The following is a 12,253-nucleotide window of genomic DNA, read 5'->3' on the forward strand; positions in this document are numbered from 1 at the left end:
AAGATGCTGTGATCTTCATATACCCGGATCAGGAGAAGATATTTATGCATTGCAAGTTGTACTTGTGAACTAACGAATACTACGTTTGAAAAAAAACAGCCTCATTTAAAATATGAAAATAGCAACTAGTGGGATGATAAAATAATGCGAACATTTTGACTATGAAAATCAAGCAATGCTGTTGAATATCAAATATATATGTTTCTTATTGTATACTGTAGGCTAGACGATTACCTGTGAACGTGATAAGTGATTAAAAATGTACACGTGCATATTGACCCGAATTAAGAAGGAAAGGTAAATGTTACATGTAGACTTGTGGAAATTTTAGTGGCATATCTATTGAAGTAATATACCAAACACGAATTACATCCCTCCAAAGGTAACCATCCATATGGCAGCTTGAGAAAAAGACAGTCCGCGCGGTTGAAAAATGCAATAATCTCAGAGGGTTAAATTTCTGTAAAATGCTCCTGGGTAAATTGGTCGCTAAGATCAAGATAAGAATGTTAAAATCTAACTAGAATTAATAAAACATTGGAGGACGTGGTGTATAGTAGCATTCGAAAACATTCCAAACACGAAGAGTGATTGCATACTATCATTATCATTTGGTATTAATGATTTGTATCCTTGATGAGCCAAAAAATAAAATTTAGCCACCATTTTGGTAAACAGTAACACAGTTTATTTAGCAATATTAAGCAACCATATCGGAACTGCAATGAAACCATGCATACTGTATAGCCACCGTATGTCGTTCCTCTAGGACTCGTCAGTGATGTAAGGGACACCATACAACTATATCGTCCCTCTAGGACTCGTCAGTGATGTAAGGGACACCATACAACTGCATTTTCCCTCTAGGACTCGTCAGTGATGTAAGGGCCATCATACAATAGTATTGTCCCTCTAGGACTCGTCAGTGATGTAAGGGCTACAATACAACTGTATCGTCCCTCTAGGACTCGTCAGTGATGTAAGGTCCATCATACAACTGTATCGTCCCTCTAGGACTCGTCAGTGATGTAAGGGCCACCATACAACTATATAGTCCATCTAGGACTCGTCGGTGATGTAAGGGACACCATACAACTGTATCGTCCCTCTAGGACTCGTCAGTGATGTAAGGTCCATCATACAACTATATCGTCCCTCTAGGACTCGTCAGTGATGTAAGGGCCATCATACAACTATATCGTCCCTCTAGGACTCGTCGATGATGTAAGGGCTACCATACAACTGTATAGTCCCTCTAGGACTCGTCAGTGATGTAAGGGCTACCATACAACTGTATCGTCCCTCTAGGACTCGTCAGTGATGTAAGGTCCACCATACAACTGTATCATTCCTCTAGGACTCGTCAGTGATGTAAGGGCTACCATACAACTGTATAGTCCCTCTAGGACTCGTCAGTGATGTAAGGGCTACCATACAACTATATCGTCCCTCTAGGACTCGTCGGTGATGTAAGGGCTACAATACAACTGTATCGTCCCTCTAGGACTCGTCAGTGATGTAAGGTCCATCATACAACTATATCGTCCCTCTAGGACTCGTCAGTGATGTAAGGGCCATCATTCATCTATATCGTCCCTCTAGGACTCGTCGATGATATAAGGGCTACCATACAACTGTATAGTCCCTCTAGGACTCGTCAGTGATGTAAGGGACACCATACAACTATATTGTCCCTCTATGATGTAAGGGACACCATCTATCGATAATATACCACTCACCTTAATGTTACCTCCGTAGAGATCATCACCAAATGTTATTCCCTCTACATGAACGTTTCTATTAAGAAGTGCCACTTCAGCACATTTGAATACGCCCTTGTCGGTTTCACACTTGTGCTCGTGCCGGACGGTCACTGTAGTGAATATACATTTTATATAACAAAACAACGAAACACATCGATTCTTTCGGTATATCGTATAACATTCTGTGTTACATATATAGTAGTTTTAACGTATAAGTCATGGGTTATTGATCTTTCTCTTGGACAACAGGGCTGATCTACTTTTATGCTTAAGCTAAAGGACTACGCAAGTTTTCTGAACATGTTTATCCTAAATGTTACAGATCGATAAATAGTCTATCAGAATTAAATTAATTTTAAATAAAACGGTAATATTATGAAAATGTACGTAAGACGATTGATTATATTTACCGCACAATCACCACAAAATTTGTTTGACAGCTTTCCCTGATTTTTTCCCTTTTGTTCAACTATGATATGCATGATTTTCTGGAGTTACAAATATGTGCTGACTTCTTGTATCAAAAACGATATAAGTATACTTACAGTCGATCTTAACATGGGTGGAATCAATTACTTCCGTGACTGTCGCGTACTCGTGTTCCTCTGGATCACTGCCCGTTGGTGCTATAACTATACTGTCATCTGGATAACGGAATAAAGATTCCAATGTGAAGTTGGTGAACCATTATAAAAATGGTGTCCAATCATAAGGATGGATTGCTGATACAAATACTATGAGATTCCCTAATGATATTATGTTAGGTATTACGTTAACTATCAAACAAGAGACAATGAAACCTGTCTTCACTGACACTGTATGGTATTGCGTCGGATATGACAGTGTGTCGGTAAAGTCAATGTCGGCAATGACAGTTGGGCATGTCACTGTTCTGGTTGATATGGTCAAATATTACAGGATGTCGTTAAAGTCAGTGGTCGGCAAAGTCAGGTTTCATTGCACAAAGGTGTATATCAATAGATGTGAAAGATTATTTAACATACATGTAGTGCATATATAATATATAATTTAAAATTAAAAACACATCACCCTATTTCCACCCCTGGAATATTTCATGGCAAAATCGTAGGTACACGGCTAGCTCTTTAAAAGACCTGAATAGACCTGACCTATACACGCCAGTTATTTTCAATCTATTAACTAATTGTTATACCTGCTCCAGAGTAATCATAAATCATGCACGCATAAAAAAAACCTTGGATAATTATTTTTGGCCATCTAGTTGCGTTGTCTTCTTACCTGCTTTAAAAGAGTGTTTAGCAACTGCGATGGTTGGCTCGGAGTATTCTCGCAGGGTAGCCTCGACCTCTATATAGGATTGTCCGTGAGCTTTAATTCTAGTATAACTTTTGGCGTAAAATTTAAGATCCCCATCAAACTTGATGAGTTCACACTCCTGGTGCAGTCCGTTCAGTCTGTAATCGCTTGTTTCCTCAATCGCTGGGTATGAACCACCTACCAATGGAAACATCAATGTAATATACGTAGTTATATAAATGTACATGTAAATATAAACTACCAAAACAATGTTACAACTGTAATATCAATGCCTGTAAGCTATTTCAAGACCCCTCACCAAAAACCTCTTCCCATTATTCATTCAAATGAAACTTACCTTTCTTCATAAGCATGACATAGCCATCGTAAAATTCCAGCGTACGGAGTTTAGATTTTCCTTCGTCCAACTGTAAAAAATCCTCTATAACTTTGTATAACGGCTCGAAGTCCTTCACATCGTTTTCCGCCATCAAGGACTTTCGTATGGCCGCAATGACCACATACTGGTCAGGAACCGCTAAAGAAATAACAATATAAAGATCTATAATAACACTCGTTTTAAGAGAAATGATTCACATCTTGTTATGATCTATAAACCCATTGCGTTATCATTTTTGAAGACACAGCATACCATAGTTTTCATGAAAGACAAATATGGCTTGAATAATAACATAAGGTTTACCATTCCAACGAGTGTACAAGCAACACACGAGGGTCCTTAAGTAAATTCTGTCAATATACTGATTCCCTACAATACCATAACACACAGCAAAGGTATATCAATAGCAATGCACGAGTAAAACTTTACCGAACCCGAGTTAACACTGAGGCACTCCTGGGTCATTGGATTTGATAATGACGAATTTGATATCAAATGAAAACGCGACCAGACAGACCATTTATTTCAGCATAAACACACAGCACACATCACCTGTTAACAAAGTGTTTGAAATTCTGGCTGTCATTGGGTGAGAGACACAAGTATACGAACATTTAATATACTCTTTGTAAATTTGTAAACTAGTTCCAAAAGTTCCCTATCATCTCTAAGGAGTAAGCCGGGTTAATGGCTTAACAGACATGGGGCTATGTCTTTGTGAAGTGTAATTATTAGACGATGAAAGGGAAAACGACCTATATCACGGAAGGGCAGATAGAAGTGTTAATAGGTTTGATTTGAGAATGACAATTCATTTTTTATTGAATATCAAATTCTTATTTGAAAACAATCTGGTTGATTACGCTCAAGACATTTGTTTTGAAGTATTGAGAGTATACACCAATTATTAGAGCAGGTATACACCAGCTCATTCGAGTGGGTATACACCAACTCATTAGACGAATACACTCCAACTCATTAGAACGAGTGTACAAAACTCATTAGAGTAAGTATACACCTATCAATAGAGGGAGTATACACCGACTCAAAAGAGATAGTATAGAGCAATTCCTTAGAGCAAGTATTCACCAACTCATTAGAGCGAGTAAACAGCGATTAATTAGAGCGAGTGTACAACTCATTAGAGCGAGTGTACAACTCATTAGAGCAAGTATACAACAACTCATTCGAGCGAGTTTAGAGCAATTTATTATAACGAGTATATACCATTATAGCGAGTATACACCAAACTATTATAGCGAATATACAGCAATTCATTAGAGCGAGTATATACCAACTCATTAGACGGAGTAATCACCAACTCATTAAAGCGAGTAAACATCAACTCATTATAGCAACTATACAGCAATTCATTAGAGCGAATGTATAGCAACTTATTAGAGCGAGTGTACACCAACTCATTAGAGCAAATATGCATCAACTCATTAGAGCAATCATTCACCAGCTCATTAGAGCGAGTGTACACCAACTCATTAGAGAGAGTGTACACCAACTACTTAGAGCGAGTGTACACCAACCCATTAGAGAGAGTGTACACCAACTCATTAGAGCGAGTGCACACCAACTCAACAGAGCAACAATAATACTCGATTATACACTTGAGTACGCAAGAGTATTTTCGGATCTGTTCGCCTAAGGCACATCCTTTGTTTCTGATTTTCTATTAGCTAATACCGGACTAAAAGGACAGGCGTAATATTTTCTGTAAGGCAACGGTAACTCACGGACGGACAGCGTGATAGGTGTATAGTGTAGAGACTGCTAAAAAGGGTTGCTCTGTGCCTTTTTTTTATCATTTTTATTTTAAGTGAGCTAGTAGTTCAGGAATGGAAATCTTAATCGTATAGACACATCGTGTATTAAAAATATCAACATAAAAAAGTGTCCAAGTAAAGGAAAACTACAACGTCATGCGATTGCCAAAGTGCGTTTCTGCCAAGGAAGATTGCTACGGAAAATGTTACTTACACAATGATACGCATGATTGATGACATTGATGACAGAATCTGTTCTTTGCACTTATCAATTTACCCTCAGGTATAAACAACAATTAGCCTACAATCAGGCGGTAAAATTTCCTCTTATGTAAGGTTTAACTGTCGAACATCTAGATATCTACCTTAGTTACTATCTTCTTCAATGACTTAATAGTAAAATGATAATATATGTTATAATAGATAATATAGGTTGTAATAGAAAATATATGTTATAATATGAACTATACATGTATGTTATAAAAGATAATGTTTGTTATGATAGATAATATAGATTATAATAAATAATGTATGGTATAATAGATAATATATGTTGTAACAGAAAATATATATTATAATATGTGTTTAATAGATGATATATATTGTACTTTATGTTATAATAGATAATATATGTTATAATATGTACTATATGTTGTAATAGAATATATATATTATTATAGATAATATAGGTTATAATAGGAACAATATGTTATAATAGGTACTATATGCAAAAATAGACACTGTATGTTATCACAGATAATATATGTTGTAATAGGTTCGTGACAACTTACCATCGAGGTCAGCTTTCAGTGTGTCCACAGTTCTGCTGAATTTATCTTGTGAACTTGTTTTAAAATTGTAAACCTTTTCATTTACATCGGCATCAGTAAAACTGTCCTGTGCGGGGTTAAACTGGTATGTAATGAAGCCTTGTATTGCGTCATCCTGTGTTACCTGATAATGGAAAAACAATAGTGTTGTTATAATTTCAAGCTTATCATCCCACTTCTTGAGGTGTATACGACTCACTAGGGCTGACGTTATAGCAAATGATTTCCAAATCCGGAAGGCTTTTGCAATCCGAAACAGTCTCTAAATAGTTTCAGGAAATTGATGGCTATTGGTGGCATTTTACATTGCAAACACAAATAAACAGAATCAAAATTGAACGTGCAAAACATTCTGACTTACCTGTTTTGCAAACGCAAATCCTGTGTCTGGCATCTTCTGCAGGGTGCTTGTCAAAGAGGTCCAGGCAACCTGCTCTGTTCCCCATATATTTAGATGACCTCCACTTTCGACCCCTATGAACTTGTCACCGAAACTCGGGATATTGATAGTTGTGGTCCGCTCGCCTGAAATAGTTTGTCAAGCATGGATAGATTGTTGCATGTAAATCCATGATCAATTCAAAGGGTATAATCGATATTGTTAAAATGATACTTTTATTTAATCTAGAATCTGGAGCTTTGTCACCTAGTTGGAAACACGCAACAATGATGTTATTTTTAAAGGAAATGTGATGTTTTATATTGTATTATATTTGTTTGCAATATTGACCAGGGAAAGGGGTTAGCTTTTGATCGTGGCCAAGGTATTATAATTAAACTTAAGAAATAAAGCACTAATGGAAATCAAGATGGACTTCATTTAAAAAGTCATTTCAAAATATCTGTAGAATCTTTATTATACCTTCTCGTAACAACCTAGCCACACATGTGAATAAAATGTATTGACCGGTCTTTTATTCGATTCATTTGGCTATCTATATACATTTTCCCATCAGGCGCTAGTAAAACAAAAATATCGTATATGTAAAGGTGTATTAAAATTTACAATGATTCGGTCAGTGTATGGATACAGCTTCAGGTGTCCTAGGTTTGCATCATGGTATAGTTGCAGGTAAATGTGTTATAGAGATCATCATGGACAATTACTCGAAATGAAATAATTCATTAGCTATGTCAGGGACGTTCGAGATAGGAAACTTTATCTATGTATTCTTTATTTACTCTTTATCAAAGTTCATGCTAAAATCGAAATTAAAAGTGTGTACAATTGATGTATATGTGTGTAGCATAGCGTTATTGTCCTTTAGCTCGGTAATAGGTAGGACAACGAACACACCAGTACTACATTGGTATTACTACAGCTAATTGGGGTGTTTTTCTCCGCCTATTTTATCGGTGTGGGTAATTGACTGATCCCGTTTAGTCCCTGTACGTCAGTAGTATGTGATTGGCATTTTGACGATTTAATAAGTACGAACATTTACCCATACGTCTAGCGTTGAGTAACTTATCGATAAGTTAATGTCAGTGTCTCAAAAACACTTACCGAGCAGCTGAATGTTTAATGAACCTTCATATCGACATCCATCAGCTCCTATATCCATACGTCCACCGTCTTTGATAAGGATATAGGATGTTCTAAGGACAATCCCGTCAGCAATGTTTGGCGCAAACACCAATGCTCCGCCGTTTTCTATCTCTATACCTGCAAATTCTTCAGTGAGAGTCTTGTCCAGAAGTACTTTTGTGGAAATTTTGACCAGAGTACCGGTCGCCGCGTCCTGCAATAAACCAATTGTACAAATTACCATGTGATAAATGGCTGATGATGGCATGCGTGAAAGAGAAGCGCTTGACCACAACAAACGAGCATCTGTAAGAGAAATGTGGTTGAAAGAAGTGAAATGACAAAATATGACAGCTTTTATTACATCAATTCTCAGTGTTTGTTACATTTCGTTTTATAACTCGTCACAATACTCACAGCTGGCCATGATCCAAGATCGGAATCATCGTATGGACAAGTTACAGCATAAGTTGTCTGTAATGTTGCCACTACCAAGATGGCAAACAGAGGATTGGACAGCATTGCTTTCTTCGTCCGTTTGTCACTTGTATCAGTTTATTTTATCTGTAATCAAATAATGAAGTATGATTTCATGCAAAGATAGGATATCCTTCTTAGAGTTTTACAGATTAAACATTGCTTTTACTTACCAAAAAGCATGTAACTTCATATGTTAATAACATTCGCCGCGGAGGTCTGAAAATTGGACAAAAGACCATCCCCGAAAACTTTGTTCCCCAATCCACTGTAAAGTTATAGACAAGTGATCACTCACCAAAAAACACACGCAACGATATTTCTAATCTCCCGTGAATGTCTGAAGACCCGATTACTCACGAAAATGCACGTGCAACGTTGTTCCCTAATCTAATTTAAAGTTTTGACAAAAGACAGCTCATGCGCTGCAAGACCTACAATGGTAAAGCGACGCCATTGTAGAATTAAATATATATTTCTAAAGCATTCCTTATTCTGCTCATAGTCAAATGTCTAAAAGTCTAATTATGTTAAGTATGTATTGTATGCATAATCATGAAGCAGTGTTCAATATGCAAAGTATACGAAATAACCACGAATTCGTATAATTCATCAGGAGAAAAGTTTACTTATGGCTCTTGTGTTTCCTTCCATACACATAAGTAAATTGCAGTCGAGCGTTTGATATGACCGGGTTATGACCTTATACAAGTGATATTTAGACCGTTTATCAGTGAAATTACGTTCGATATGATCAATGATGTTGTTGGGATGGAAAGCTGATTTAATTGAAAGGTAAACTGTGATATTTTGTTTATAGGAATATTTTAATGTTCGGTTTACTCATAAAAGGTCGTATATGATAAACAATATGAAGTCAAATGAGAAGAACGAGCTGTTACCGTGCAACAACAACTGGACCTGTTTTTGACAATAAATTTGTTAGATGATTGTCATAACAGGAACAAATACAATCTATCTACAGGTTAATTTACGTCGAAATGATTCTAGGTATACTTAGTAAATTATTGATTTCGGACAATCACTTTGTTCGTTCATAACAATAGTATATGTGTATGTGCATGTAAGGTACTATTTTTATCAGCTCCCTATTTTACCTGTAGACAAATGATAATTCATCGAGTGGCCTTTTGCATATTATACTTCAAATATTTAATGTGGAATATTATGTTGTCAAATGACATACTGTAAGTATCAAGTGTATTCATTTTGTTTAAATTCATACCAATTTCAGGTTGGAGGCATACATGAACAACAACTTAAGGGACGATGCTATGTTTTTACCTAGACATAATACGTTGCGTAATTGGCCAGTTGGGATGTTCGGGTTTCGTTAGTTGACCCTATACCACAACAATCAGTTGTCAACACTTGGAATGGCACAGGTTGAATGTATCGCACATTGTATCAAATTATCAGGAGTAAGTAAGCATTGGTGGTCCTACTTTTTACATGCATTGTAATGGGAAAGTGGAACTCGCGAAGAAACCTGTTGACAAAATACTTATTGATACTGGAAAAACGACATTTGCAATATATTGAATTTTAACTAAGTATCAATAAGCACATATTATTGCAATGTATAAACTTTCATCAAACGAGACCTCGTTGTTTGGGCCACATTGTTTGTTTACGTATAACAGCTGCCTGTATTCCTCCACCCACTGGGTGTTATAGCCTGAGGCAATGGGTGGAATATGCGTATGGCGGCAACTGCCTCTAAGCATTGTGTCCATGGAAAAATGCGGAGCAAATGTAAATAAAAATTATTTTTTTTCAACGGTTATGAGGTTATAACAACATTTGCTTTCTGGACATATTTACCAAAAATCGCTATCGCGATGTTTACATTATGCTTATTTTTTTAATTCAATCTGTAAAAAAGCACATGATACAAAATGTATTTTCCATGTTTTTACCTGAGAGTGACGTCGGAGAGAGAACAGCCGTTTGCCCGGGAAAGTGCCAGACAGTTCTTGACACGGTCTTAGCAACCACCATAACAACAACACAAACAAAATGTGATTCAATCAGCAATATTTAATGTGTTTTGGAGTATTTTTCCTGTTTTAAACATTTAGGGGATCGTAAAAACTAAAACATTGGTTTTATGTAAATATTACTTGAAACGTGTTTATTTAAAATCCGACGGCTTGACAGCGGAGAGTATTACCCGTGGTAACGCGAGTGTGCAGTGATGAAAAAAATATGAAAAAATGAATACAATATTCGGCAATGCTTTCAAGTATACTGAATTAAAATATAACACAGTATACAGACACTATAGTCCTCAACAACGACGTCACAGCGAGAACCGCAGTCACAACACAGTGGACAGACAATGTCGGGTTCTACAACGACGTCACAGCGAGAACCGCAGCCACAACACAATGGACAGACACTAGCGGGTTCTACAAAGACGTCACAGCGAGAACCGCAGCCACAACACAGTGGACAGACACTCTCGGGTTCTACAACGACGTCACAGCGAGAACCGCAGTCACAACACAGTGGACAGACAATGTCGGGTTCTACAACGACGTCACAGCGAGAACCGCAGTCACAACACAATGGACAGACACTGTCGGGTTCTACAAAGACGTCACAGCGAGAACCGCAGTCACAACACAATGGACAGACAATGTCGGGTTCTACAACGACGTCACAGCGAGAACCGCAGTCACAACACAATGGACAGACAATGTCAGGTTCTACAACGACGTCACAGCGAGAACCGCAGCCACAACACAATGGACAGACACTAGCGGGTTCTACAAAGACGTCACAACGAGAACCGCAGTCACAACACAGTGGACAGACAATGTCGGGTTCTACAACGACGTCACAGCGAGAACCGCAGTCACAACACAGTGGACAGACAATGTCGGGTTCTACAACGACGTCACAGCGAGAACCGCAGCCACAACACAGTGGACAGACACTCTCGGGTTCTACAACGACGTCACAGCGAGAACCGCAGCCACAACACAATGGACAGACAATGTCGGGTTCTACAACGACGTCACAGCGAGAACCGCAGTCACAACACAATGGACAGACACTCTCGGGTTCTACAACGACGTCACAGCGAGAACCGCAGTCACAACACAGTGGACAGACACTGTAGGGTTCTACAACGACGTCACAGCGATAGCCGCAGCCACAACACAGTGGACAGACACTCTCGGGTTCTACAACGACGTCACAGCGAGAACCGCAGCCACAACACAATGGACAGACACTCTCGGGTTCTACAACGACGTCACAGCGAGAACCGCAGTCACAACACAATGGACAGACACTGTCGGGTTCTACAACGACGTCACAGCGAGAACCGCTGTCACAACACAGTGGACAGACAATGTCGGGTTCTACAACGACGTCACAGCGAGAACCGCAGTCACAACACAATGGACAGACAATGTCGGGTTCTACAACGACGTCACAGCGAGAACCGCAGTCACAACACAGTGGACAGACACTCTCGGGTTCTACAACGACGTCACAGCGAGAACCGCAGTCACAACACAGTGGACAGACACCCTCGGATTCTACAACGACGTCACAGCGAGAACCGCAGTCACAACACAATGGACAGACACCCTCGGGTTCTACAACGACGTCACAGCGAGAACCGCAGCCACAACACAATGGACAGACACTAGCGGGTTCTACAACGACGTCACAGCGAGAACCGCAGCTACAACACAGTGGACAGACACTCTCGGGTTCTACAACGACGTCACAGCGAGAACCGCAGCCACAACACAATGGACAGACAATGTCGGGTTCTACAACGACGTCACAGCGAGAACCGCAGTCACAACACAATGGACAGACACTCTCGGGTTCTACAACGACGTCACAGCGAGAACCGCAGCCACAACACAGTGGACAGACACTGTAGGGTTCTACAACGACGTCACAGCGATAGCCGCAGCCACAACACAGTGGACAGACACTCTCGGGTTCTACAACGACGTCACAGCGAGAACCGCAGCCACAACACAATGGACAGACACTCTCGGGTTCTACAACGACGTCACAGCGAGAACCGCAGTCACAACACAATGGACAGACAATGTCGGGTTCTACAACGACGTCACAGCGAGAACCGCAGCCACAACACAGTGGACAGACACTCTCGGGTTCTACAACGACGTCACAGCGAGAACCGCAGC

General features: G+C 39.2%; 1 protein-coding gene across 2 annotated transcripts in view; it reads right to left on the reverse strand.

Moving 5' to 3' along the window:
* LOC117319078 (cell migration-inducing and hyaluronan-binding protein-like) overlaps positions 1-12,253 on the reverse strand; it is a 39,446-nt gene that overhangs the window by 14,783 nt on the left and 12,410 nt on the right. For both annotated transcript variants that reach the window (XM_033873954.1, XM_033873953.1), the window contains exons 2-9: positions 7,992-8,138; positions 7,554-7,788; positions 6,408-6,571; positions 6,008-6,170; positions 3,400-3,579; positions 3,024-3,239; positions 2,309-2,407; positions 1,740-1,873 (exon numbers count right to left, since the gene is read on the reverse strand). In XM_033873954.1, coding sequence (XP_033729845.1) covers positions 1,740-1,873; positions 2,309-2,407; positions 3,024-3,239; positions 3,400-3,579; positions 6,008-6,170; positions 6,408-6,571; positions 7,554-7,788; positions 7,992-8,096 — 1,296 coding nt within the window. In that variant the 5' untranslated portion in view covers positions 8,097-8,138. The remainder of the gene's footprint in view (positions 1-1,739; positions 1,874-2,308; positions 2,408-3,023; positions 3,240-3,399; positions 3,580-6,007; positions 6,171-6,407; positions 6,572-7,553; positions 7,789-7,991; positions 8,139-12,253) is intronic.

The sequence above is a fragment of the Pecten maximus genome, chromosome 2 (assembly GCF_902652985.1).
Source record: "Pecten maximus chromosome 2, xPecMax1.1, whole genome shotgun sequence".
Classification (NCBI taxonomy): Eukaryota; Metazoa; Mollusca; class Bivalvia; order Pectinida; family Pectinidae; genus Pecten; species Pecten maximus.